Source organism: Lepidochelys olivacea, assembly GCF_965140295.1.
Source record: "Lepidochelys olivacea isolate rLepOli2 genome assembly, chromosome: 20".
Lineage (NCBI taxonomy): Eukaryota > Metazoa > Chordata > Testudines > Cheloniidae > Lepidochelys > Lepidochelys olivacea.
Genome location: NC_140430.1, coordinates 2,222,849 through 2,250,375, shown reverse-complemented (window position 1 = coordinate 2,250,375; position 27,527 = coordinate 2,222,849). Strand labels below are relative to the sequence as shown.

Sequence of the window (27,527 nt, the reverse complement as noted above, 5' to 3'; positions counted from 1 at the left end):
GAACCCAGGTGTCCTGTGACACTGTGCTCTGAGCCCTAGAGCCCAGCCCCCTCCCCCTTCGCCCTGCCCCTGAATGGCGCTGCCTCTGACCCCAGGGGATGGGCAGCAGGACGGGTGGGTCCAAACCATGGCCCATCGCCTGAGGCCCGGGCCGGGTGTCTGTGCCCAGAACAGCAACCACGATGGGGCGGGGGGGAGAACAAAAGCCTCCAACCTTTATTAGTAAGACGAGGCACTTGAAATCTCAAGGGGGGGTGGGAGTTTGGACTGTGGGGGCAATAAATAGGGGGGCTGGAATGTAGGGTACGCAGGGGCCCAGCACGCTGCTTCCCACCCCACCCGCCGGGGCCAGAGATGCACAGGAGGGGCAGATACAGATGCCCCCTTCCTCCCCACCATGGGGCAGAAACACCCAAGAGGGGGTGGGCAGTGGGGGCCAGGACTCTCAGCAGCGGGGGTGGGGGGGATTAGACCAAGGCCTCCCGCCCGCCCCCCGCTCGCTACGGCGGCCAGCAGGCAGGGGGGCCTGGGCAGGGAAGGGGCCCACAGGCGTGACACCCACCCCCCAAATGACGCGATGGTCTACACGGGACATCCAGGCTGCACCGGGGGGGGCGGGGCAGGAACCAAACCCACCAGCGCCCCTGGAGTTGGGCTGTTCCCCGCTCAGAGCCAAGGTGGCCGGGCCGGGGGGGGCATCCTTGGCCCCCAGCTATGCCCCCTAGGACTCATGGGGTCCCTTCTTGATGCCGAAGAAGCTGGAGGAGCGGGGGGGCGGGCCCAAGAGCATGGGCGCCTGGTTCTTGTGCGTGATCCTGATCTAAAAGAGAGAGAGAGAGTGGGGGGAGGAAGGACACGCTGGGGGGAGGAAGGACACGTGGGGGGGAGGGGGGGGGTTTCTGGTGTGGGCAGGGAAGCGTCCCCTCCCCCAGCTCCAGCCACACAACCCCCACCCTGCAGGTTCCCTAGTAATGCACCTACCCCTCCACGGCACCTCCTGCCTATGGGGGGGGGCGCGTGGCTGCCAGCACCCCAGCCCCATGGCTCCGAACCGCCCCAACACCTGCTAGCCCTGGCCCCATGCGACCAGCAGGCGAGGGGCACCCGGGTGCCGCCCCCACTCCAAATGGGCCCCTTTCTGCCCGGGGTAGGTAGCGGAGCCGACTGCCCTGGCCCCCAGCCCCCCTCCCAACACCAGGCGGCCCCGGCTTCCTCCGCGCCCCAAGACGGATGGGCAGGGGGGGGCGGGGGGGGGTCTATTGAGGCCTCTCGCGGGGGCTGGGAAAGCTGCAGGGGGCTTGGATCTCCACTGCTGGCTCAGGGGAGTGCGGGGGGGGGGACCCCCATACGGCTCCTTACCGTGCAGGGCGGCTGCATCCAGGGCTCCCCGTCGATCTGCATGGGCAGGCACTTCAGGGTCCTGCGGAGACCCCGGTGTGAGACAGCCCCACAGAGCCCCCCCCCCCCCGCCAAGCCTGCCCACCGCGCGGCGGGTCCCAGGGCCAAGCCTGCCCACCGCGCGGCGGGTCCCAGGGCCAAGCCTGCCCACCGCAGGGGGCTGGGACCTTCCCCACCGCGCGGCGGGTCCCAGGGCCAAGCCTGCCCACCGCAGGGGGCTGGGACCTTCCCCACCGCGTGGCGGGTCCCAGGGCCAAGCCTGCCTCCCGTAAGATCATGGGGGCTGACTGCCCCCAGGGAACCTCACCCCCTCTGCCCCCGGTGCCCCCCCGGCTCTCACCGCAGCGTGATCTCCGAGCACTTGGCCAGCCGCTTGCCTGCGCTCTTCAGGCCGGTGTAGATCTGCCCCATCTCGATCACGCCCTCCAGCCCCACCACTTCCAGCCGCTTGTCGCTCAGGTCTGGGGGGAGGGAGGGGCCGTCAGTGCTGGCCCCCCCATGCTGCCGGGGGGCCAGGGCCAGGGGATGAGTGAGCCCAGCCCCCACACCCGGCTCCCCCCCTCCCAACCAGCTCCGTGGGCCAGGGGGTGGCAGGTGGGCCCCTGCTCTGGGGAGCGCCTCATGGACCCAGCCCCCCAATAGGGTGCTGTGCCTTTAAGGAGGCGGGGCTCTAATAGCTCCACTTAGTGGGAGGGGCCAAGGCAGAAAAGGCCCCACCTCTGCTCCACCCGAGGCCCCGCCCCCAATTCCACCCACGGGATGACTACCTGCCCCCCACGGCACTCCTGGCCCCGCCCATTGCATGCAGGCCCCGCCCCCCCAGCGCCACACCTTGCACGCAGGTCTTGAGCGTCTCCGGGTCGGTGACGGCCTCGGGCTGGCTCCCCGTGGCCCTGTTCCGGGCCTCGCCCAGCGGCTTCTTGGTCTCGCCCCAGAGGTTGGAGCCGCCGTGCATGCTGGGAATGTTGAGGACAGCGACCCCCGAGAGGGCTCCACTCAGGTCCAGGGGTTGCCCGCAGCACTGGGGGGGCAGAGCCCTCGTTACCAACTGGAGACCTGCGTAAACCAGCTCCCACCCCAGAGAGGCCACCCGGTGCTCGCCCTGCAGGCCAGGCAGAGAATTCATGCTCCAGCCCTGGGCTCTGCCAGCAGGGGGCGATGGCTGGGGGCCCTGGGCATGCGTGGGGCAGGGGGCGGGGGGCAGCGCTGGGCTCCGTCCCTCACCTCAATGGTCAGATATTCCTTGAGCTTTTTGCAGGTGGCGAAGATGGTCTCGGACGTGGCGAATTCTAAATACCAGAGTTTGTTCTTCATCCTGGAGAGGAAACAGCCCCACAACCCACGGGTGGAAAACTGAACAAACCACACCACACCAGGGGGCACCGGGAGGGGGGCGGGCAGGGCACTGGCGGGGGGGAGCGCCCGGCTGTTGCCGTCCCAGAAGGGGGTGTCGTGGGGGCAGGCAGGGCACTGGCGGGGGGGGCAGGGGGAGCGCCCGGCTGTTGCCGTCCCAGCAGGGGGTGCCATGGGGGCAGGGTGCTGGCTTTGGCTCCCGGCCCATCTCCGCTGGGTGGTGGGGGCGTCTCAGGGAGTCACCAGTGCGATGGGCGAGGCCCAGGCCATGGACCCAGAGTCGCCGCCTCCCACGGGCTCCCCAAGGGCTGGATCAGCCGCTCCGAGCTTCCCTGCGCCCCAGCCGGGATCCACACGGGAGGCCAGGGCCCCCGTGCCTCCGGGAACCCCCGAGGTCACAGCGTGGCTGGCAGCCCAGCCCCTGCCATGCCCACCTGCCTCGCCCACCCCCTACCCGCCAGCCTGCCCTCGTCGTCTCCCCCCCGGCCCCACACACCTGCTGTTGAATTTCTCAGGGTACTTCTCCCTCATGAGGTGGAAGCGGTGAGCGATGGAGGCATCCTGGAGACGAGACAGACGCAGTCAGAGCCCAGCGCGGATAACGGGGGGGGGGGTAGCAGCCCCCCCCCCCCCCCGCGGTTCCTATGCTGGCCAGACGGGAGTGACACCGAGCCAGGCTCCTGCATGTGGAGCATGGGACAGGGAGAAGTCCCATCGCATCCTGGGGGCTCCATCCTGCCCCCCACAACCACACCCCCCATACTGGGCTCTAGCCACCCTCCTCCCCCCCCTCAGTGCCAGGGCTCAGACCCCACAGCCACCCCCGGCCGTACCACGCCGATGGAGAAGTAGTTGTTGATGATCTCGTAGGGGACGGGGTCCCCCTTCTCCACGGGGTTCTCGGGGGTCACCTGCACCAGCCACCGGTCCATGGGCAGGATGCTGCTGCTCTCGATGTCCTTCAGGATCTTTCGCAGGTTCTCCCCGTCGTAGCCTGGGGGCAGGGGCACGGCCTCAGCGGGAGGGGACAGTGCCAGGCACCCCCCCCGCCTCTCCCTAAGCGGGGCTGGGGGCAGAGATGGGCAGGGGGGCACCTGGCTGGATGGGGCCATAGGCCTGAGCGGGGGGTGGGGGGTAGCTAGGCAGGCCGCGCCCGTTAGTCTCCTGGGGGGCGGGTGCCAGGCTAGGGAGACCCCCGGGCCCAGCTCTCCCCCGGGCGTCACTCACCTCCTCCCCAGCGCAGGCATCGTGCCAGGTCGTTGCCGGTGCCCAGCGGGAGCACGGCCACCGCGGGGCGCCCGGGCAGGTTGGCTTTATCTGCAAGGACAGAGGGACGGTCGGCGGGGGGGCGGGCTCCTTGGCCCTCCAAGGGCAGGGTCCAAGTGGCTCCTGCCCCAGCCCGGGCCAAGAATCGGGCCCCGTTTCCTGCCCCTCCCCCCCTCCAGCTTCCACCTACCGATGGCGTCCAGGATCCACCCCACGGTGCCGTCCCCGCCGCACACCAGGATCCGGAAATCCGGCACGTCCCGGAAAAAGTTCAGCCTGCGAACAGAGACACGGAGCTGGGTCAGCGCCGGGGCCCAGATTCCCGCACCCCATTCCCTGCCAGATCCTCCCCAAGGGTTAGTTACCCCCTGACCTGCCCTGGGCTCCCTGCCGGTGCCCCTCACTCCCGACCCACAGCCCCCTGGTACCCCAGCCCTGGGCTCCCCGACAGCCCTGCCGGTGCCCCTCACTCCCGACCCGCAGCCCCCTGTTACCCCAGCCCTGGGCTCCCCGACTCCCCTCCCTCGGCCGATGCCCTTTGACCCCCCTCCCATTCATGCCGTGGAGCTGCCCCGTGGTGTTGCAATGTGGGCAAGAGTCCACTAGGGGGCAGGGCCGAGACCCCCAGTGAAGGGCCCCGGGGCCCCTGAATTCTCACTCACCCGGGGGCCGGGCCTCCCTTCATCAGGTTGTAAACCTGCCGCGGGTTGAGGAGATACTGGAGCTTCCGGAGCACCCTGGTCGTGGAGACGAGGGGGGGGCGTCAGGAGCGAGAACCCACACCAGGCATCGCCATGGACACCCCCCCCCCCCGACACAGTCTAGATCATGGGGAGGGAGGTGGGGGGGGGCTGTCCAGGGGCATATCCCTTAGACCAGGGTGGAGCAATGACATCACGATAATGAGACTGTTGCCTGGCAACCTTGGAACAACCCTCCCAAACCCCTCCACCCGTCATATTAGGTGGGGAAACTGAGGCACAGACAGAGACTTGCCCAAGGTCACACAGAGAACTGGGAAGAGAACCCAGGAGTCCTGGCTCCCTGTTCTCTGCACAGACCCAGTAGACCCTACTCCCCTTCCAGAGTCAGGAACAGAACCCAGGAGCCCTGCCTCCCCCGGCCCCGCCCCATGTCTAACCATTAGACCCCACACATCTCGCCCTGCCAGAAATAGAACCCAGGAGTTCTGGCTCCCAAGAGCCCGCTCGGCTTGACCCCCCCCCTTACCTCTCCCCCTGTTTCCCGCCGCTCTTGGGGTTGACGAAGACCAGCAGGGGGTGGGTGTCGGGGATGGGGACGATCTACAGAGCACGGGAAAGGGGAAACGAGAGGGTGAGACACGGGAGAGTCACGGGCGCAGCAAACCGCAGACGGGTTCCAGGAAATGACCGCCCACGGCGGCCGCTGCAGGGCCGGAGCGCGGCTCCGCGGCTCGTGCCGAGGGGCTGGGCAAGGCAAAGCCTGGGCCTGCTGGGGCCACAGCGGGCGTGGGAAGAAGTGCACGTCTTGGCGTCTGCACCTGCAGACGGTTCACCAAACCCTCTGTCCAGCAGCACCTGCTCAGGGGAGGCGGCTGCTGTGGCCAAGTTGCATGGTCACCGTCTGCCACCAGAGGGAGCCACTGGCCCTGTATGAGCCAATAGCGAGAGCCCTCTGTGTGTATGGACCAGGGTGAAGGGGGGGGGAGCCCTGGGGAGAGGGGGGGGGTTGTTACCTCATTCTGGGCAGGGATAAACGCCCTCATTTTTCAAAATCCCGGCCCCACCCCCGCCCGGGGCCCTGCTGGGGGGCCTCGCCCCGTTAGGCAGGGTCTATTCCGGGCTGGGGCACGGCCTCCCCCCGCAGCGTCCCAAGGGCCCCCAGCCAGCTCCCACCCTCCCAGCCCCCCCGACATGCTGCTGCCCCCTACTGGGCCAAGCGACCTGGCTGCTCGGGTCACTGGGCTCTCGTTGCCCCCCAGTGGCCGCGTCCCGCAGGTGCCAGTCGAAGAGCAGCGCCGTTGGGGCGTCGCCCCCCACTCACCCGCAGCGCCTGGCCCTCGGGCGTGGTGCAGGGCTGCGGCGTCTCCTCCACCGGGGTCCCGCCGTCGCTCTTCTGGCTGTTCTGCCTCTCCTGGAACCCAGAGCCAGGGCGTCACCTGGGGGCAGGGGCCCAGAGCCCTGGGAGAGGAACCAACAGCCCCCAGGGCTCCGTGGGGCTCAAGGGGCGGAGCTGCTCCTTTGGGTTCAAAGCCCAATGGGGCACAGAGCCCCTTGCTGGTGGCCTCTGGTCTCTCCCCAGTGTGGGGCCAGGGAACTCCCCAGCCTGGCAGGCCTCCCAAAGGCACCTGGACTGGTCCATAAAGCCCTAGCCAGGGGATCCGGGCTGGTCCATAAGCCCGGCGGGGGCTCTGTGACGAAGTGGGACTGTTCTTAATGTTTCCTCTGAGTAGTGTGGGGGTGCCTCAGTTTCCCCTATGAAGTTCTTAAGTATCTAGGGGGTGCGATAAGCGTGTATGATCATTGCAGAGCCCTAGAGGGCAGGTGTGTGCAGGAGTCTGGACACAGAGAATGGCCGACACCCTGTTTCCTGGCAACTGATGGCCTGGGCCCTTCCCCCCCCCCCCCAAGGTGAGAGCTGAAGGGTTGGAGAACAAAGGAATCCGGTGATCTCCTGGCCCGGGACAGGAACAAAGCCCAGGGGAGGAGGGGCTGGAGGGAGTTTCAGTTTGGGGCTGGCTGGGGACGAGGAGTGAAGTGCAGACGTGGTTGTCTGGCTCACTGCCCCCCCAAAATGGACCTGACTGAGGGGTCCTGTTCTCTGCACCTACAAGCTCTGTGTTAGACCATGTTCCTGTCGTCTAATAAACCTTCTGTTTTACTGGCTGGCTGAGAGTCCCGTCTGACTGCGGAGTTGGGGGGCAGGACCCTCTGGCCCCCCCAGGACCCTGCCTGGGCGGACTCGCTGGGGGAAGCGCACGGAGGGGCAGAGGAGGCTGAATGCTCCGAGGTCAGACCCAGGGAGGTGGAAGCCGGGTGAGCTGTGTGTCCTGCAGACAGGCTGCTCCCAGGAAGGCGACTGCCCCGAGTCCTGACCGGCTTCATGGGGAGCAGTTCCAGAGCATCGCCCGGGGACCCCGTGACAGGCTCACTCACCAGCACAACGGGGTAGATGGCCGAAGGGGGCAGGATGTGGTCCCGCAGGGCCCCACAGTCGCAGGTCGGGGGCACGCTGGGCTGGCACTCCTCGTGGATCTGGGGGGGACGGGGGGTTAGCCCAGCACACGCTCCTGGCCCCACCTCCCCTGAAGCTGCCCCCCAGCCTCCAGTGCCTGGCAGGAGCACCGGGGGGGGGCGGGAGGGGGGGGCCTGCACCCACCTTGAGGTGGCACCAGACGCAATGCAGCCCCGTCAGGCTCTGGAAACTCTTGATCTTCTTCTGACACTTGTCGCACTTGCTGGCCTCGCAGCCGCCCTTCACCCACACGTGGCTCTGCGCCTGCGGGGGGGCGGGGGGGGCAGTGAGCGCTCCCATCGCCCAGCAGGGGCTGGGAGCCAGGATGCCTGGGTTCTCTCCCGGCTCTGGGAGGGGAGTGGGGTTGAGTGAGTTAGAGCCAGGGGCTATGGGGGGCTGGGAGCCAGGATGCCTGGGTTCTCTCCTCAGCGCTGGGAGGGTGGTGAGGGGAGGGCTGTGAGTCAGGACTCCTGGGTTCTAATCCCAGAGTCTGTCAGCCCATCAGCGGCAAGTCCCTGCCGCACTCTGTGCCTCAGTTTCCCCGTCTGTACAATGGGGCTAGCGAGCACGTGGGAGGTACTTGGGGGGGGAGGATGGTTCTGGGGACCGGGGGCCGTCGCGCTGGGACGTGGCCAGACAGACACGGGGGGTCCCCTGCCCCCCACTCACGCTGGTGTCCTTGCGGGACTTGGCGTAGGTGCTGATGCAGCTGAGGGGCGCCCGGCGGGCACAGCGCTCGTGGGCCGTGAACTTGCAGACTGGAGGGAGAAAAGACACGCCAGCAGGTTAGTGACCAGGGAGGCGGGGCACAAGCTGGGCAGGGGCGGGGCTTAGCTCCTCCTCTAGCCCCGCCCCAATCCCCCCTCAATGATTGGCGGGGCTTCGAGTGGGCCAGCCAATCACATCTGAACGGAGGGAAAAGGGCGGGGGTTAGGCCAGCCAATGGCAGTTTGAGCTGATGACACAATGCTGATTTGCTGGTGTGTCATTGGCTGAATGAGAGGTGGGTGGGGTCACCCCAGGCTGGGCCCCACCAGCCCCACACAACTCACAGCGCCCCCTGGGTGCCCTTCCCTGGCTGGTGCCCATTTCTCCAGGGGGGCGGAGGTGGGGGGGATCCCCCTCCCCTAGCCAGGCCCGTGTTGGGGGAGGGGCACAGAGGTGGGGCCATGCCCATGTCGGGGGGGGGCCCGGGCCCGTGTCGGGGGGGGTGTGTGCCCGTGTCGGGGGGGGGGCAGAGGGAGGGGGCCGGCGGGGGGGGCAGGCCCGTGCCCGTGTCGGGGGGGGGGGGCGGCAGAGGGAGGGGGCCGGCGGGGGGAGGGCCCGTGCCCGTGTCGGGGGGGGGGCAGAGGGAGGGGGCCGGCGGGGGGGGGCAGGCCCGTGCCCGTGTCGGGGGGGGCAGAGGGAGGGGGCCGGCGGGGGGGGGGCAGGCCCGTGCCCGTGTCGGGGGGGGCAGAGGGAGGGGGCCGGCGGGGGGGGGGCAGGCCCGTGCCCGTGTCGGGGGGGGGGGCAGAGGGAGGGGGCCGGCGGGGGGGGGCAGGCCCGTGCCCGTGTCGGGGGGGGCAGAGGGAGGGGGCCGGCGGGGGGGGGGGCAGGCCCGTGCCCGTGTCGGGGGGGGGGCAGAGGGAGGGGGCCGGCGGGGGGGGGCAGGCCCGTGCCCGTGTCGGGGGGGGGGCAGAGGGAGGGGGCCGGCGGGGGGGGGCCCGGGCCCGTGTCGGGGGGGGCAGAGGGAGGGGGCCGGCGGGGGGGGGCCCGGGCCCGTGTCGGGGGGGGCAGAGGGAGGGGGCCGGCGGGGGGGGGGCCGGGGCACTCACAGGTGCAGGCCAGGCCCTGCTTGCGCAGGCCGAGCAGCAGGGTCTCGCAGACGGTGCAGTAGACGGGCCGGTTAAAGTGCTTCAGACACCACATGTGCTGCCCGTCGTCCTTCATGTTCTGCGGGGAGAGACGAGAGAGAGTCCGGGGGGGTCCCTGGGGGGGCTGGGGCGGGAGTCGGCGGGGCGGGGTGGGGCTGGGCTACACAGAGCTTCTCCCCGAGGGGCGTGGGGCTCACCTGTGGGCCGTTACCCACTCGCGGTTACCACTGGTTGGGCCAGGGGGCGGGGGGGGAAATCAGGGCTCGTGGGGGGTCCCAGGCCCACAGGAAGGATCGGGGTGGGGGTAGGGAGCTTCCCGCCCCGGCCCCGCCCGTCATGCCCCTGGCTGCTTTCCACCTTGCCCAACGGGGATCCCCATCGTTGGAGGGGGTCGAATTCCCACACGGCTCAGAGCATTTCTGCCACCCCCAGGGATTGCCCCCCTCGCCCCCCTGGGACCCCCCTGGGGTCGCCCCTCTCTGTGTCCCCCCCCGCCCCCCGGGACTCACCACTTCCAGGCCCAGCAGCACCAGGAGGGGGATGGTGGTGACCCCCCCACGCAGCCACTCGGCCAGCGACACCGTCCCGCTGTCATCGTAGTCGATCTCCCTCATCATCTCCTGCAGGATCTGGGGGGGGGGGGGCAGGGACATGGCTCAGGGGCTCCAGAGGGGCTGGGTGAGCCCCCACCCAACAGCACCCCCTCCAAGGGCCCCATCTCCCCCCCACTCTCCACGGCAGGGGCACGGGACTCCCCATCTGCAGCCACTTCACCCCCAGCCCTGCACCCCCTCCCTCCCCACGGGCTCAGGGCAGCCCCCCCAGCACACACTGTCCCCTGCAGTGCCCGTGGGCTGGTGCCCCTCCAGGCAAGAGGGGGCAGGGCCAGGGCAGCCCCACGCACCCCACGGCCCCAGCACGGTACTCACAGGTTTGAGCTCCGTGACGTCCCAGTCCAGGTACTCGGCCACTCGCATCATCTGGGTGATGATCCGATCCACCTCCTGGGGGGCCCGGAGCGGGGAGAAGAGAGCGGGTCAGTACCGGCCCATGGGGGGGGGCAGGGCTGGCAGAATGGGTCAGTAACCAGCCCGGAGGGGGCACAGTGGGTCAGTACCGGCCCATGGGGGGTGGCAGGGCTGGCAGAACGGGTCAGTAATCGGCCCGGGGGGGGGGCAGAGTGGGTCAGTACCGGCCCATGGGGGGTGGCAGGGCTGGCAGAACGGGTCAGTAATCGGCCCGGGGGGGGGCAGAGTGGGTCAGTACTGGCCCATGGGAGGGAGGGAGACAGCCCCCCAGGGATGGACCCCTTGCTCAGCCCTGAGGCTGGAAGCACCTGTGGATCCCTGGGGGGGGGGCACAAAGGCCTCCCTTTGTTGCAGGGCCGGACCCAGCGGGGGCATAGAGATGGGGGGGGCTGCTCCCAGCCTCTGCCAGGCACAGTGTGGCGGGTTCTGCAGGACCCAGGTGCTCAGAGCGGGCAGTGGGGGGCATTAGGGTGAAGGGGACAGTAATGGGGGGCTGTGGTCCCCCCACGGCACTCACCGAGCTGTCCAGCAGGCCGTTCCCATCCTTATCATAGAGCTTAAAGGTGACTGGGGGGGGGGAGAAAGCGGAGTCAGTGGGGGGACCCCAGCCAGGCCCAGACCTCCATGGCCCCCCCACCCCCACCCTATGCCAGCCCCCATCCAACCCACATCCTAGCACAGCCTGTCAGCCTCCACCCCTCTGGGGAAAGACCTCTAACCCCAAAGGTCTCCCACGAGCCTCCTGTGACGAAGTGGGACTGTTCTTAATGTTTCCTCTGAATGGTGTGGGGGTGCCTCAGTTTCCCCTAGGCAGTTCTTAAGTCTCTAGCGGGTGGGATAAGGGTGTATGATCACTGCAGAGCCCTAGAGGGCAGGTGTGTGCAGGGGTCTGGACACAGAGAATGGCCGACACCCTGTTTCCTGGCAACTGATGGCCTGGGCCCTTCCCCCCTGCCAGGTGAGAGCTAAAGGGTTGGAGAACAAAGGAATCTGGTGACCTCCTGGCCCGGGACAGGGACAAAGCCCAGAGGAGGAGGGGCTGGAGGGAGTTTCAGGTTTGGGGCTGGCGGGGACGAGGAGTGAAGGGCAGACGTGGTTGTCTGGCTCACGGCCCCCCAAAATGGACCCAGCTGAGGGGTCCTGTTCTCTGCTCCTGCAAGCTCTGTGTTAGACCATGTTCCTGTCGTCTAATAAACCTTCTGTTTTCCTGGCTGGCTGAGAGTCACGTCTGACTGCGGAGTTGGGGGGCAGGACCCTCTGCTCCCCCCAGGACCCCGCCTGGGCGGACTGGCTGGGGGAAGCACACGGAGGGGCAGAGGAGGCTGAATGCTCCGAGGTCAGACCCAGGAAGGTGGAGCCGGGGGAGCTGTGTGTCCTGCAGACAGGCTACTCCCCGAGAGGAGACCCCCCAGAGTCCTGCCTGGCTTCCTGGGGAGCAGTCCCAGAGCATCGCCCGGGGACCCTGACACCCCCCGCTGTGGCTCCCCCCCCAGCCCTTGCCCCATTAGGAACCCAACTCAGGTCTGAGCCCGAGAGCTGCCCTGTCCTTGTCACCTCTCCATGGGGCTGGGGTGGGTGGGACAGCCCCCCCCGCAGCGTTCCCACCCCCAGACTCACACTCCAGCTTGTCCTCAGGGCGCCCCCCCTCCAGCAGCGAGAAGTAGCAGGAGACGTCGTTGACACAGACCAGGCCGCTGGCTGCAAAGAGACAGAGCCCGCACTGGATCCTGCAGCCCCCCTGCCCCACACAGCAGGGACCCAGGAGATCAGGCCCCAAGGCCCATTCACTCCTCGGCTTCAGCTGCCAGCAGGGGTGGGAGGGGGCGGGAAGTGGTAAGCAGCAACGGGAAATGGGGGACCCTCTGCAGCCCCCCGCCCAGTATGAGCTGCAGTCCCCTAGCCCCAGGCAGCCTGTGCCCCATGTTGCCCCCCCCCCATCAGTCCAGCTCTGGCCACTGCAGCAAGCTAGCTAGTGACTGCCCCCCACTGCCTGGGATCAGAACTGCTCCGCTGTGTGTCATATACCCCGTACAGTCGGCATCTGATGGGGACTGTCCTCCGGCTCTGCCAGGCTGACGGAGCAGGCGGGGCCGGTGCGTGCCCTTACCTGGCTGCTCCCCGAGGCCCGGCTGCTCCCCCGGGGCCCTCCCAGGCGAGGTCTGGAAGGACAGGAAGAGGTGTTGGCAGAGCGCGTCCGAGATCTCCTCGGCCTCCAGGTAGCTCCTCATGAACAGCTTGAAACCTTCGAAGTCGATGGACTGGGGGGAGGCAGCAGAGGGGGGGGCAGTTAGGGGGCATCCTGGGCCTGGGGGGGCTTCTGCTCGGCGCTTCCAAGCTGGAGGGAGGGGGCCGGCCCGGCTCAGAGCAGAGGGGCTCCAGGGACAGACTGGGCCACCCCCGTGGGGCACGGGGGGCATCAGGGCGGACTCACGTCTCCCTGCAGGTGCTGCACCAAGGTGCCATCTCCGTAGAACTCCTGGAGAACGTCCTGGACCTTCTTGCTGCTGTCTGGGGGGGGGGGGGGGAGATGGGGAGAGTCACGATCCCAGGGTCCCCCCCAGCCGGGAGTGGGGAGCAGCCCTGGCCTGGGGCAGACACTGCCCAGACCCGGGGCCAAGCCCTCCCCCTCCCCTGCTGGGGGGGCGAGAGCTGCAGTTCTGCCACCGTGGCCCCCGCCCTGCTCTGGGGGCAGATCCAGCCACTCTACCGCCCTCCCCGCCACCCCAAGCTTCCTAGCCTTATGGGGCACGACCTGTGAGGCTGTGACGGGGGGCCAGGTCAGCCCTCCCCCCCGGCAGAAAATGGGCCCCCCCTGCAGGCCTGGAGCGTTGGTATCAGGGCAAATCCCCAAAAGAGGGGACCCCACCCCCCACTGCGGAACCTGACGGGGGGTCCCAGTGGGGCCAACCCCCCAGCGCGCAGCGGGGTGTGGGTGGGGTTAACGCTGGCATGGCTGGGTGAAGGGAGCTGCCCAGCTCAGCTGCATCCCCCCCGCCTGGGGCCCGATCCTGCTCCTGCCAGAGCCGTGGCAACTCTCCCCACCGGCCCCGCACCCTAGGCGGAGCCCGGTCTGTGGGGGTGGCGCTCACTGGTTACGGGGCAGGGGGGCCCTTTTCCTTGGGGCCCCGATGCCCTGGGGGCCACAGGCTGTTCCCACAGGGATTCCCTACCGCAGCCCCCCACCCCCGGGGCAGTGGGACCATTCTGAGGGCAGGGTTGTCCCCACGGCGCTGGGCACCTGCCCCAGTGGGGCTGGGGGGGGGCAGGGCTGGGGGGGGAGCTGGTCACTCACAGTCAATGTACTTCTGCAGGTGGGCGAACTCCTCGGGGCTCAGGGTGGCCCAATCCTTGCTCTCCGACATGATGTTCTGGGGCCTCTGGGCCGCGGCTGCCGGGGGGGGGCAGTTAGAAACAGACTCCCGGGGGGTGACTGGGGGGGGGAAGAGACAAAAGGAGCCAACAGGGGAGTGAGGATGCAGAGCGCGACGGACCCGGGCGAGGTGCCGGCGAGAGCGACCGAGGGGGGGTGTCCCCGGGCAGCGCCCCTCCCGGATTAGCTGAGCCAGCACATTCCCCGGCGGAGCCAAGCACCAACCGCTGCCCCCAGGCAATGCCAGCCAAGCCCCCGGCGCCCCCCAAACCTCCCCTGGTATCCCAACCCGGGGGGGCCCTGCTCTGGGGCGGCTGGAGCCCAGCGGAGGAGGCCGGGCTGGCACCCACGGCAGTCGGGGGTGGGAGTGGGGCCACCACCACTCGATGTCCTTATGTGCCTCTTCTGGACCCACCGCTGAGACCCCCAGCGGCAGGGGCTCTTAAAGGGATATTACCCAATTACCGACTGGGGTGGGCTGGCCGCCGGCCAACAGACAGGGGCACCATTTGCCCCAGAACAGCCCCATTGCCAGTGCAGACACCCCTGCCAGCGCTGCGGGGGTCTAGAGCGGGACACTTGGGAGGCGCATGGGCTGGCCCGTGCCCCAGCAGCCTGGCACGGAGCTGGTAGCGATGGGCAGCTGGTTCCAGTGCTTTATACCTCTCCGCAGGCGGCCACTTTGCCGGCACTGCTAAATATTTAATGGTGCCAAGTCATGGCTGGAGGGCGGGGAGGGGGAGGTTCCTGTTTCTCCAATTGCCGCTGTGAATTGGGGATGGGGGGGAGATCGGCTGATTCAGAGACATGAACTGGGGGGGGCAGGAAAGAGGTGGGTCTTGGCAACAGGCAAAGCTCCTCTCAGCATAGGCTGGGGCTTGGGGCGCTAGGCAGAGCGGGCTGCAAACTGCGTATGGACCGGCTGGGGTCCAAGAGCAACAGCAATGCCGGGGGGGGGGGGGGGAGCAGCATGGGGGAGGGGCCGCTGCGCCAGCCCCACCCCCCAGATCTTGACTAGTATTGTGCCCCCACTGCATCCAGCTCTGGGACGTGCGGTCTAATGGTTAGTGCAGGATGCCTGGGTCCCATTCCTAGCCATGTCGTAGACTCTCCACTGACTTCCCCACTCTGTGCCTCAGTTTCCCCACCAGGGGATAATAAAGCACTGAGTGCTTTGAGATCCGCCCGCCCAGTGGGAGCGAGGGGTTGTTCACGCCAGGGGCCCCCTGCTCCCGGGCTGGAATCGCATGTCTGCCTCCCTGTTTCCTTCCCCGGCAGCAGTATTTTCCCAGTATCCGCTGCCCGCCAAAGCCCTCGGCTCACTCCATTACTACGATGATTTATTCACATTAATCCAGATCTCGGCGCACACCTGGGAGCTGCCGGGCTGCACGAAGTGCTCCAAGGTCTCTGTGGGGCAGGGAGAGGACAGGACGTGCTGCTCCCATTAACTCTAATGGGGCTAATACCAAGCACGGCCCCCCTGGACGCCAGCCCCCTCGCAGCCCGGACAGCAAGTCTGAGACCAGAGAGCGGCTTGGATGGTGCCCCTCAATCCCAACCCGCAGCCCCTGCTCTCCCAGCCCTGGGTCCCCCCAAGCTCTGTCGGTGTCCCTCAATCCTGACCCACAGCCCCTGCTCTCCCAGCCCTGGCCTGCCCCAAAAGTGGCCCTTCAGGATGACAGGGGCTATAGAACAAGAGTAAATCAGTCCCTCAATACAACCATTTGTGAAGACATCACAAGGAGAAGCTGGGGCGGTAACTCACCCCCTTAGCCAGGTTGGGCCGGGGGCTACTAGCATGGCTGGAGGGGAGCCCAGGGCCGGGCTAGCAAGGGGCTGTGAGTCGGGAGTGAGGGGCACCGGCCGAGCTGCTGGAGAAAGGTGCAAAACTGGGGGCACTGGCTAGGGAGAGGGGGACCCCAGGCTGAGCTAATATGAGCAGAGGGGCTAACGCGCAGAACAATGAAAATGAAGGAGGGCGAGGGGCAGGACTCCTGGGTTCTATCCCCAGCTCTGGGAGGGGAGTGGGGGCCAGTGGTTAGCTCTGCCAACCTTCTTGTACCCCGACTGGCACCACCCCTGTTCTGTTAGCAACAAGGCCCTGAATCGGGGGGCGGGGAGGGGGCTCTGATTTTGCCTAATTCCCAGCCGCCCCCTTTCATCCCAGACATGTGACCAACCAACCCCCAGTTCAGCCCCTGCCTGGCAGCAGGGCCAGGAGCCCCCCTCCTCCCACCCTGTTGTGCTGGCTCCGGGTGCGGCCAGTGCCGGAGGAGATGACAAAGCCAGTCCAAGCCCCTTAACGAACGACTTCTGCTTTCGGTGGATCCATTTTTAGAGCATTGCGGGCAGGGGGGGTGCCCACAGGGATCCCCCCATCAAGAAATGACTCCCTCTCAGGGTAAACATGGGGCTGTCCCGGGGCGAGGAACAAATCGCTGGGACAGGGCGAGCCGGGGCTCCAGGGGTGGGGGCAGGGCACTGGTGCCACATCCCCCAACATACCCCCCGCCCCGACACCCATGCACACCACCCTCACCCTACACAAACCTCACCCCCCCCGTGGTCTGCCCAGCCATGCACATGCCCTGCACACAGCCCCCCACCGCCTAGGTACATGCCCAGCCATGGGGAGCAGGCAGCTGCTCAGCACCCCCCACTTTCATGCAGGGGGTTGGGATTCGAACACAGCTTTGCTCAGCGCCCGCCCCCAGGGACACCCCCCCGGTGAGGGGGGGGGCAGGAAGGAAAGGGGGAGGCAAGAAACAGAGAGTGCTGGCATGAAATGTGGTTCAGGCAAACGGCTCCTGGCACCCGCGACATGGCTGCAGAGATCCCAGGGGCCTGGCTAGCTACCCGCCCACCCCCGGCTGAATGGGAGTCTTGCTGGGAGCCCGCTCCCCACAACCCCCGGGGGATCAATTTAACAGCTCCCTGCATCCCTGCCAGCCCCCTGCATCCCTGCTCTGGCTCGGGGGCCGTTCCACCCCACCCCACGGGACCGACCCCCTGGCAGCTCCCAGCCCTGCAGGGAAGTGGGGCACTGAGTTGGCCCCGCTGCACACCGAGGGGTGGGGGCTATGGGATATGATGGGGCTTCCCTATGCCTCTCAAGGAGGTTGCTGTCGATGCCACCCCCAGGGGGTGAGTTTAGCGGGTCCTCAGCTTCACCCTCACCTCTGACTGGCAGCAGCTGACACCCCCCAGCCCGATCAGGCCTCAAAGACGGAGCCCAGTCAAGGGATGGTGCAGCTGAGCTGTGCAATGCAGCCACTTGTGACCAGAGGGAAATTCCTGCCTGACCCCAGCTGGGGACCAGGCTGGGCCCTGGAGCATGAGGATTGCTAGCTCCCTGGGAGAATTCCAGCCTCGCTCCTACAGTGGGCCTGGCCTTTCTGTCAACTCACTTCCCCCTTTGCTCCCAGAAGATCCTGCAGCAGTGACTTCCACAGGGTAATCACACAGGGGTGGGGAGGAAACTGTGGGCTTTGAGCCCAGCATCAATCAGAGCAGGGAAGGCAGATGCAGCCACAGCCAGGCTGAGGGGTGCACCCAGTGCCGGGGAGGGGCCGGGCGCTGCATCTGATTGAACAAACTTAGCGGCAAAGCTAATAAAACCCTGTTGTTAATGGCGCCATGAACCTTCTCTAGCACCTGTCAGATGTGCTTACAGCCCCTGATAGGATCCTGCTCCCCTGCCCTTTATAGAAGGGAAACTGAGGCACATAGTGGTCACAACACACTGTGAGCCAGCAGCACTACTGAGAAAAGAACCCAGGAGTCCTGGCTCCCAGCTCCCCTGCTCTAACCACTAGACCCCACTCCCATCCCAGAACTAGGAACAGGACCTGGGAGTCTTGGCTCCCATCCCCGCTGCTCTCCCTGAGCCGTTCGGAGGAGGGCTGGCACCCCAGGCCAGGGGGAAGGGCACCGACTCCGCCCTGGACACATCCCAGTGATCCTGAGGTTACTGAGTCCTGCTAACTCCATCAGCAGCGCTAAATTTAGCTCAGCCCCGCCTGCCCCTGGCTCCACCAGCCGAGCACGGCAAATGGAAACCAGATGCCAGGAGACGCCGTTCGGGGTTGGAGGCCAAAGCTTAACACCGTGATCCCCAGGGGACGGCCGAGCAGGGGCCCTGGCCCTGCTGCCCCCATCATCTGGCCGTGCCCAGCACACGACGCGGAGAATCCTCGGCTCTGACCCAGCCTGGCTCTGCCTGGCCCCCGGCAGGACTGACTCCACTCCTGGGACAGCAATTGGCCACACGCGCGGGCTCAGGCCAGGGAGAAGAGAGGGGACACCAGGGACCCACGCTGCTGCGCCAGCAGCCCCCCAACTAATGGTCCAGCCAGTCCCCCTCAGCCCTTGGCTCCCAGCGACCCCGGGTGGCAGACACCCCTCGGCACCCTAGCCACAAGCCGGGGACCAGGCGATCCCGGGAAAAGCCCCTCCCCACGATCCTTTGTCATGGGTGGGGCAGCGGCTGGGGAGGGGGGGGGGCTCAAATAGCTGCTTCCTTCCCTGGGACACCAGGGGCCCCCCCCTCGCCAGCCCATGCCAGGCCCAGCCCCATCACTCCTCATGGGGGGGCACAGTTTATCCCAGCGGGATGGAGGAGATTTCACACTCGTGTTGCCGACAGACACCAACCAGCCGATTTCTGGCAAGGTGGCTGGCGTGCCAACAGCCCCCCCCGTCCCCCCTTCGCATGGGGCGGCAGCTCCCCAACCTGGGAGGGGGCAGCTCCCCCCGCTACCACATCTCACCCTTGCCACGTGCTTCTAGCTGCCCACCCCCAGCAAGCGCCACGGCACCTGGGAGCTGCACAAGGCAAGCGAGTGCACGGCCAAGGGTGTTCGGGGGGAGAAATGACCTTTCTTAGCAACCCTGACTGGCAGCCCCCTACTAGGCCAGCCCTGGGCTTTCCCCGTCAGCTCTGTTGGTGCCCCCTAGTCCTGGTCCCAAAGTGCTTGGTAAACATGAGTCGTTAGTTTAGCCTCACAGCCTCCCCAGAATCGTCCCTGCTTTCCAGATGGGGAAACTGAGGCAGAGAGGGGCAGGGACTTGCCTATAAGCACCCGGAACAGAACCCAGATGTCTCGACTCCCACTCTGGGCCTGCCCCTCTTCAAAGCATCACATCCTGCCCCCCAACCCCCACCCCTGGCCCAGCTGAGCCCACGCTCCCTGGTTCAGTGCCAACACATGGAGCAGCCCGCGCTCCCTGCCAGCCAGTGCTGGCCAGAGGCAGGGGGTGGGAACGCTGGGGTGCTGGCCCAGGCTGGCAGGCTCCCCGCCCACCCCCTCTGGGATTCATGGCTAAACCCCTAATGGGATCCAACCTCCCTGACTTACTGACTATTGGTGCGCTGGGGAAGCCGAGCTGGGGGGGGAATGCTGGGGGGGTGAAGCCTGCACTGGGCTGGGGGGATGGTCCAGGACTCAGCAGGGGGCCGACCAACCGTGCAGAAGGGGTGGGAATTTCAAGAGAATGGCTCAGTGTCCTGCTCTGGGACTAGCCCCAGGCCCACAGAACAACCCCCCTCACATCCAGCTGTCTCCCCCACTCTGCTTAGCCCTACTTGTCCCAGACAGGCATGGGACTTCCCAGGCAGGCAGGGGCAGCCTGGCCCCACTGCCAGGAGCCTGAGGGTTGGCTGGTCCCACCCATGCTCCAGCTGAGCTGCCAGCCCCCACCTGACTGATGGGAGGGGTGGGGGTCAGGTCAGGTTGTCCCCCCTCAGGCTAGTCTTAAAGGGACAGCACAAGGAGAAGCTTCAGAGAAGGCGGTTGAGCTCGAGGGCGGCTGGGAGCCAGGGCTCCTGGGTCCTATCCCCAGCTCTGGGAGGTGAGTGGGGGCCAATGCCTGGGGAGGGGGCTCGGTGCCAGGACTCCAGGGCAGGAACTCTCCATCTTAACTCACTCTCACTGGACACAAGGCAGCTGCCCCAACCCCTCCTGGAACAGCTGAGCCAAGCGAAAGAGGGTCTGATCTCCCCGGCTTCTCCACCAGCCCAGCCATCGGCTCGGACGCAGCCCCAGCCAGATCCAAACGCCGCAGAGCAAAGGAACCAGGAGCCGGTTACTCCCTGCCCTTGTCAGGCCAACACCCTGCGTTCCCATGGAGTTCAGGCCTGTAGAACCAGCAGGCTTGAATGAAGGAAATGCTCCTGCCCTGGCACCTGCAGGGCCAGCACCCGGGGCCAGAGCCTTCGGAGCTTCTGCTGGTGCTGGGCCCATCACCCTGGTGTCTGACTCTGGGGGACCTTGTTCCTAGGCAGGGGCAGGGCAAAGCCCTCACTCACTGCACTCCCCAAAGCCTAGGGCCTGGCCTGCCTCCCGCAGGGGTTACAGCAGCCCCAAGGCAGCTCTAAGTGACTCGCAGAGTTTCCAGGGTGGGGTCAAGAGCCCTGATCCCAGCTCCACGCTGGCTGGGGAAGGGTGTGGGGAGGCCCTTTCACGCAGCCACAAGCTGAGCGCCACCAAGACGCCCCCACTGCCAGCGGTGAATATGGCTCTCCCCCACCCCGGGACCAGCCTCACAGGGAGGCTAGTCCAGGGTCTCCGCGGCCCACTCGGCCCTCGGCCTCTCTCCTCAGGCTGCCAGTGCAGGGGACGTGGCTCCCTGGCCCAAGCCCCCACCAAACTCATGACACCCGGCAGGGCGCCGCCAAGGCCCCTTGACTAAGGTAGGCTCTTGTTTCATCCTGGTCCCTCTGCAAACGTGCCTCCCGCCTCACTTCACAGCGAAGCCTGATCGGCCTCCCCCACCCCCAGAGCAATGGGCCACTCTAGGCTGCAACCCCCATGAAGGGGTTAAGTCAGCTGGACCCTGCACCCCCTCCCGCCTGCCTCGCCACAGTCAGAGGGATCCAACAAGCCTGACCCCCTGCTGCCCTGTCCCCCCACCTGACCCATAGAAGGGATGAGCATGTGGGGGCGGGGGGGGAGTTTCCACCCAGCCTTGGGTCCCCCCCCCGTTTGGCCTCCCGAGCTGGGTCAGTGCTTGGACGAGGGAGGGCCAAGAAACAGCCAGGAGCTGCCGGAAGTGGGGCTGGCGGCCCAATGGGGGCACTCTTCCCTCTGCATGGTGCTGGCGTTGCCCTCAGACCGCAAACCACCTCTCTGCTGGGCACTGTCCAAACAGCTGCTGCGCCCCACCCCAGAGGTGGCTGCATCTCCATGGCAGAAGACAACCTGTCTATAGCCAGTGCTGGGGGAGGAAAGGCGCTAGGAAATCGCACGTTATTGTTTGGCCACCGCTCAGACCTTGGCAGGAAGTTAGTTTGTTCTCCTTAATTAACAATCACTCTGGCGGCAGATTGTAACCCCCCGCCGCGCATTATTTACCAGGAGTGCCCGCTCGAGCTCTTGGGCAAACGTGTCCTTTGGCACATGGCTGGAGCTGGGTGAGCACAGCTGCACGGGGCCTCTCCCGTCTAAGGAGAATTGCTGGGGGCAGGACAAACCGGGCCCAGCCAGCCCGCACACCTGCAGTGCTGGTTTCTCCCAGTGGATTGTTCCAGGCTCCAGGAAAGACAGCGTCAAATCCAAAGAGAACATGAAACTCGCCCCGAGGGTCAGCCAACCGAGGGGCGGGTAGGACTGGGCGCCAGGACTCCTGGGTTCCATTTCCCATGGACTGACTCAGCCTTCCCAGCACTGAAGGAAGGCGCCCACACTGGCGGTCCAGTCATGACGCACTCGGGATGATTTCTGCCCTGGCGGCGAGGGAGCCGGACCGGACGAAGCCCCAGCCTGGCCCAGGAAGGGTTGGGTTTTTTTTACATATATAAAAGTTAAACAAGCTGGCATTGCCTTTGTTACTTGAGGCCTGGGGGGTGGTTTTCGCCTGGGCCAGTGCATCACACACAGAAACCTGCCTCCGAAATCCCATGGGAGGCTGAACCCCTAAAAAAATCCAGGCCACAGGGAGCCGATCCATTAGTGTTCCCCCACCTTCAGTGCTCCCCCATGCCACCGAGCACCAGGCCCAGTCCCGCTGGCTCCCCCTGCAAGGGCCAATCAGCTGGCTTGGCTTCTTGATTTAGCAGAGCCAGAGGGCCCAGGATGGAGGTTTGATCCCAGCTGGATTAGCCCTTGGGGGTCAGATTCACCAGCTGCGCCTGGAGCCAGAGCGGAGCAGCCAGTAGGCACCGGATTTGGGTTGGGGGTGCTTTGCTGGCTGGAAAGTCTGGCCCATCAGCTCAGGCAGGGGTCTCCCCCTCTGCCCTGCCTCGCTGTTCCCCCTGGTCAAACCTCTGCCCCTCGCTACACTGCCCCCTGCCTGGCCCACTGTGCCGCCCTCAGCCAAACACCCCAAAGCCTCCTCCTGCTCGGCCCCTTCCTGTCCCTGCAGCCCCCCCTGCATGGCAATGGCTCCTTCGTGGCGGCTTAGGGGGGTGGGTGGGGAAAGCTGGCACGGCCCTGGCCCCTTTCTACCGGGCAGGAGAAGCCATGGCAGATGTGGCGAGCACTCTGCAAACCTGGGCATGGCGCTGCCCGCCAGGCGGGGGCTCGGGATTGCAGATTCCTTGGGGCAGGGGCCATCCCGCGGGTTATAAACCTACAGTCCAGGGGGAATGGGGGAACCCTCTGGCCCTGGCCAGGCCAGAGCCCGAGTGCAGGATCCCTACTGGCCACACACTCTCTGAATGGGTGCAAAAGCCCAGACACGCGGCCCTCCCCATCCCGGCAGCCCCACCGGGGCCAGGATGGCTTGAAGCAGCTCAGCCCAGAGGGTCACATTGGGGCCAACCAGGGGCCCAGAGAAGCCCCTTCCCCTGCCCAGCGCCCGGCCCCCGGGGCAGCTCCTGTTCCTGTGCCCAGCGCCTGGCACTGCAGGGCGCGGGGTCACGCCCCAGAGACCCCCCGGGCACCCAGGTCAATCGCCCGGGCGGGGAGCGGCCGGACCCGGGGCAAAGCGGCCCGGGACGCGGCCAGACCCCGGCTCCTCCTCCCCCGGCGCTGCGGGACGAGGAAGCCGCGGAAGCGCCGGGATCCCCCGGGACGCCGCAGTTTCTTTGCCCCTCCCCAGCGCCGGGGGCCGCGGAGCCGGGCGGGGGTCGCGGGGGTCCCGGGCGCCCGGCAGCTCCTTCCCCCGGGGCGCGCCCTACCTTGTCCGGAGCTCGGCAGCGCGGGGCGAGCCTGGGGCGCCGCCCGCCCGAGCCCAGCCCCGCTGACATCACAGCCCGCCCCGGCGCCTCCCCTCCCGGGCCCCCGCACCTTCCTCCTGCGGCCGCTCCCCTCCCGGCGCCGGCAGCGAAGCGGGGCGCCCCGACGGGCTCCGGGGCGCACAGACCCCGCAGGGTGCCGTGCCGTGCCGTGCTCCCGGCCCCGCGCTGCAGCCGGTTTGCGACGCCCCTGCCCAGAGCCTCCGCAGAACCCAGTTGCCCCCCGCCCGCAGCCTCCTGCCCCCGCCAATTTGAGCGAGCCCCGGGGGGGGGGGGGACACACTTAAAGGGACAGCGGCGGGCTGCACCAATCTGCAGTGAGAACAAACCCCGGAGAGTCACCTGGGCCCCCAGAGCCCCCCCCATTTCCTGCCAGGGGTTAATTAAAGCAAGAATCCGGCCCCTGCGCTGGGGGGCTGGGGCTGGCCAGCTGCCAGCAGGGCTTTTCTGGGAGCCACCCTCTGGGAAGGGATCGCCTTGGCCTTGAACCGCAGGGGGGGGCTTAGGGGCCAAATTCAGGGGTGGTGCAAGCAGCTCTGACTTCAGCGCTGCCCCGGCCACCTTTGGGTGGGCGCGAGGTCACATCAGAGTCCCCAGGTCGTGGGCCTGGACGGCCCCCGAGGGGCTGAGTCCAGCCCCGGTGCTCATGGATGAAGGATTATCCAGACTGTCCCTGGCAGGTGTTTGTCCAACCTGCCCTTAAAAACCTCCAGGGACGGAGATTTCACCCCCGCCCTGGGCAGGTTATTCAGGGGTGTGAGCCCGGCTGCCGACTTGGCCAGGCCTGCTTGTGCCCCTGAGTGTGTGTGCGGGGGAGGGGGGGTCTCGATTTGTGCACACAAGTCACGCCGGGTGTGCTCGTGCTCACACGCCCACAGGCTGCCTGGCAGCACGCGGTGGTCTCTGGCTGTGGGCAGGCCTGACTCGAGGGGGCCGTGGGGGCAGCTGAGTCCTGGGCCCGGCCCCGTCTGTGCGCTGGTGGGGGGGTTCCTGGGTGAGCCCGCGTGCGAGGAATCCATCTCAGTGCGTGTCAAAGGGGTGCCAAGGTGCACACCTGGGCGTCAGCGGAGGGGGACTCAGCGTGGATCTCTGCGGGCGGGTGCCCCTGTGTGTACGCGTTGCTTGCTCATCCCTCAGCGCCGATCTGTGGGTGCGCCGGAGCCTGCCCGGGCAGCTCTGCGCACATGAGCCTGCCCAGGCCCGCGATCTCCGGGCGTGTGGGTGCCGGGTGCTCTCTGGGACTGAGGCCAGGCTGCCAGGTGCGAGGGGGCAGCACTGGTCTGGAGACGTTCGCTAGGAACAGTGGGCAGCAGGAGGGGAACTCCTCCCCCAGTCACCTCTGAGCCGTTCGGCCCTTTCTACGCCCTCATCCTTCTCCCCCAGGCGTGATCTGTGTGCACACGCGTGCTGCAAAGGTACCCCCCCCAAGTTCAGTCTGGCCCCAGCCAGCCCTTGGCCTTGGTGCCGGGGGCTTAAGGGTCCCACCTGAGAACTGGACTGAGACCCAGCAAACTCACTACACCAGAAAGCCCTTGCAGTCTGGTCAGGTGAGCGGTGCTGCCCGGAGCAGTTGGCTCAGGTGCCCAGAGCCTTGCCCCCTGGGCTACCAGTTCAGTGGTCAAAAGATGCGGCCATGTGACGGCACCAACGGACCCCCTCCCAGCCAGGCTCGGAGAAGAGGCCAAGGACTGAACGGGCCTGGGACACTCGACTCCTGGCACCCCTGCTGGGGCTGTCTGCAGACAGAGGAGCCCAGTCTGGAGGGCGGAAGGCCCCAGAACCCCACGGCGAGGCACAAACCCGTCAGCTGGAATTTCCCCTTCGCGGGCTGCCGAGCATTTCTCTGCCGGCTGAGCGGGTGTGTGGGCGGGAGGTGCGAGTGCTGCGGGGAGTTGATGCCGCCTCTGCACCTGTTTCCATCTCACGTTCCCCTGCTACCCTCCTTCGCGAATCCGCCCGGGGCCTGCTCCGCGGCCTGGCTTTGCAGCTGGGGACAGCGGGGCCGAGAGAGGAGAAGGGACTTGCTCAAGGCCCCGCAGTGAGTTAGTGGCAGAGTTGCTTGGCAGTTCCTGGCCCACTGCATGGAGACCCGGGCGGTGCTTCCCTCCACGGATTGCACACTGCCCTCAATGCAGCACACCAGCCTGGAGCCGGGGGGCCGGACTCTGGAGCAGTGTGCTCTGCCCCCCTCTCTAGTCATACATCCCCCCCTTTTACTACAGAGCCTGGGAGAGCCTCCAGCAGCCGCACCCAACCAGCTGCTCACGCCGGGAGCAGCTCAAGCAGCCCCCAGCGCTCCGGCTCGCCCCTAGGACCATGCAGACCGGTGCTGCAGCCAGCCCCCGGAATCCTCCCCCCACAGGGTGGCGAGCGTGGGGCGCAGCGGAGCGGCAGACAGCGTCCCACGTCCCGGGCCTTGGAGGGAACGAAGTCAATGGCTGTGCGTGTGAGCACGTGTGCCCAGGCCTGTACACACGGGTCACGTCGGGAGGATGGAGGGAAGGCCCCACGACCGAGCATGTGGCGAGGGGGGATTTCGCTCCTGGGACACCCAGTGCAGAAGCCACCTGGGAAAGCCGTTGCTGCCTGGCAGCCTGCGTGGGCTGCCCTGTGCCTGGAGACCGTGTCCCCGTGGCTGCCCCAGCTGGCTGAACGGGCCCCTCGGTCAGTGGGAAGGCCCAGGATCCAAGGAGCCACGGTGATGGAGCTCGTGGGGCAGGAGGGGTCCCTCCAGGCTGGGGCTTAGGCCCCCATGGCGGCGGGCGGGGGAATGGCACTGTGCTGTGGCCCTGGCTCTCAGAATGAAGCGGGCAGCGTCCCCAGCCCGGCGTTCACTCAGAGGACTGTGCTGCTGATAGGGCTGTCGAGTCTAAATCCCAGCTCGGATGAATCACACAGCTGCGGCGGGGACAAGGGCTGCCATGGGCTGCCATGGGCCGACCCTGCTCCGGCTGATGAATTCTTGGAAGGCAGCCGGTTCGTCAGGCTTTCAAACGACAGCCAGGGTGGGGGAGGAGCATATTTACCATACTGTGGACCCCAACGGGAATGGGGGAGGGGAATGATTCAGGTTGGGGGGATCTGAAAAATAGGGGTGCCCAGGGGGTTCCTAGCCACGCTGTGTAGTGCATGACAGCCTCAGTTTGGAGAAGAGGTGAGGGTTGGGATATACCGTGAACGGGGTGTATGTGTGTATACACACACCATGACTCACACTCACGACTTCACCGCGACCGCAAGGCTAGAACCCAGGTCTGCTTGCTGCTACCCCTTAAAGGAGAATCCCCAATAGCTGAAAGCAGTCGGGTGCTATGGTACACAATTGCCATCCAGTAGAGGGCAGTGTTGAACATAGACATGAACCAGGCCACTAGAAGCTACGTATTGTTAAAAGCTCCGCCATTTGTCAAACATAAGAACAGCCAGACTGGGTCAGCCCAATGGTCCATCTAGCCCAGTTTCCTCTCTTTGACAGCAGCCGGTGCCAAGTGCTTCAGAGGGAATAAACAGAATGGGGCAATTATCCAGTGATCCATCCCCTGTCATCGAGTCCCAGCTTCTGGCAATCAGAGGCTTAGGGACACCCACGGTTGCATCCCTGACCATCTTGGCTAATAGCCAGTGATGGACCCATCCTCCGTGAACTGATCTCAATCTTTTTTGAACCCCATTATAATTTTGGCCTTTACAACATCCCCCGGCAAGGAGTTCCACAGGTTAACTGTGTGTTGTGTGAAGAAATACTTCCTTTTGCTTGTTTTAAACCTGCTGCCTGTTAATTTCATTGGGTGACCTTGGTTCTTGTGTTATGCGAAGGGGTAAATAACACGTCCTTATTTCCTTTCTCCACACCAGTCATGCCTTTATAGCCCTCTGTCAGATCCCTCCACGGTCATTGCTTTTCTAAGATGAACAGTCCCCGGCCTGTTAATCTCACCTCAGACAGAAGCTGTTCCAGACCCCTCATCATTTTCGTTGCCCTTCTCTGTACTTTTTCCAATTCTTCTAAAATATCTTCTTTGAGATGGGGCGACCAGAACTGCATGTAATATTAAAGTGTACTTTGGATTTATATAGCAACATTATGATGTTTCCTGTCTTATTATCTATCCCTGTCCTAATGGTTCCTAACATTCTGTTTGCTTTTTTGACGGCTGCTGCCCATTGAGTGGATGTTTTCAGAGAACGATCCACGATGACTCCAAGATCTCTTTGTTCTGAGTGGTAACAGCTAATTTAGACCCCATGAGCGTATATGTAGAGTGGGAATTCTGTTTTCCAAGGTGTATTACTTTGCACTGATCAATGCTGAATTTCATCTGTCATTGTGTTGCCCAGTCACCCGGTTCTGTGAGATCCCTTCGTAACTCTTCACAGTCTGCTTTGGACCTAACTATCTTGTATCCTTTGCTAACTTTGCCACCTCACTCTTTATTTCTTTTTCCAGATCATACATGAATGTGTCTAACAGCACTGGCCCCGGAACTAATCCTTGGGGGACCCTGCTATCTACTCTTCACTGTGAAAACTGACCATTTATTCCTACCCTTAGTTTCCTATCTTTTACCCTGTTACTGACCTGTGAGAGGACCTTCCCTCTTATCCCATGACTGCTCACTTTGCTTGAGAGTCTTTGGTGAGGGACCTTGGTAAAGGCCTTCTGAAAGCCCAAGTTCACTAGATCCACTGGATCACTTTTGTCCACGTTTGTTGGCCCCCTGGAAGAATTCTAATAGATTAGTGAGGCATGATTTCCCTTCACAAAAGCCATGTTGACTCTTCCCCAGCAAATGGTGTTTATCTGTGTGTCTGATCATTGTCCACAAACAATGCATGCCCCAACCATGCACCCCAACTCAGGCCAA

The 27,527-nt window shown here is 65.7% G+C and overlaps 1 protein-coding gene across 2 annotated transcripts; it reads right to left on the bottom strand.

Moving 5' to 3' along the window:
* Nucleotides 1-206: 206 nt before the first annotated feature.
* On the bottom strand, nt 207-22,863 carry DGKA (diacylglycerol kinase alpha). 2 transcript variants are annotated; one of them, XM_084609781.1, is made up of 24 exons: nt 22,715-22,863; nt 13,407-13,544; nt 12,546-12,622; nt 12,222-12,372; nt 11,732-11,812; nt 10,632-10,681; nt 10,016-10,090; nt 9,596-9,715; nt 9,048-9,165; nt 7,903-7,991; nt 7,378-7,497; nt 7,155-7,253; nt 6,043-6,132; nt 5,248-5,321; nt 4,680-4,754; nt 4,208-4,293; nt 3,979-4,068; nt 3,585-3,745; nt 3,248-3,312; nt 2,623-2,713; nt 2,230-2,419; nt 1,739-1,859; nt 1,360-1,420; nt 207-820 (listed from the first exon to the last, which is right to left on the bottom strand). In XM_084609781.1, the coding sequence occupies exons 2-24, from the start codon at nt 13,474-13,476 to the stop codon at nt 722-724; spliced, it is 2,253 nt and encodes a 750-aa protein (XP_084465907.1). In that variant the 5' UTR covers nt 13,477-13,544; nt 22,715-22,863; the 3' UTR covers nt 207-721. The 2 variants fall into 2 exon arrangements, with proteins under 2 accessions (XP_084465907.1, XP_084465906.1); XM_084609780.1 differs by lacking the exon at nt 22,715-22,863 and adding an exon at nt 22,606-22,673.
* Between the last annotated feature and the right edge of the window lie 4,664 nt (nt 22,864-27,527).

Bases quoted from the DNA above. Each gene is read 5' to 3' on its own strand.
- DGKA (XM_084609781.1), bottom strand. From the start codon at position 13,476: ATGTCGGAGAGCAAGGATTGGGCCACCCTGAGCCCCGAGGAGTTCGCC. The intron at 2,420-2,622 runs GTGAGGGACGGA...CTGCCCCCCCAG, and splicing joins AGGAATATCTGACCATTGAG to TGCTGCGGGCAACCCCTGGA. The intron at 821-1,359 runs GTAAGGAGCCGT...TCTCTCTTTTAG, and splicing joins GGATGCAGCCGCCCTGCACG to ATCAGGATCACGCACAAGAA.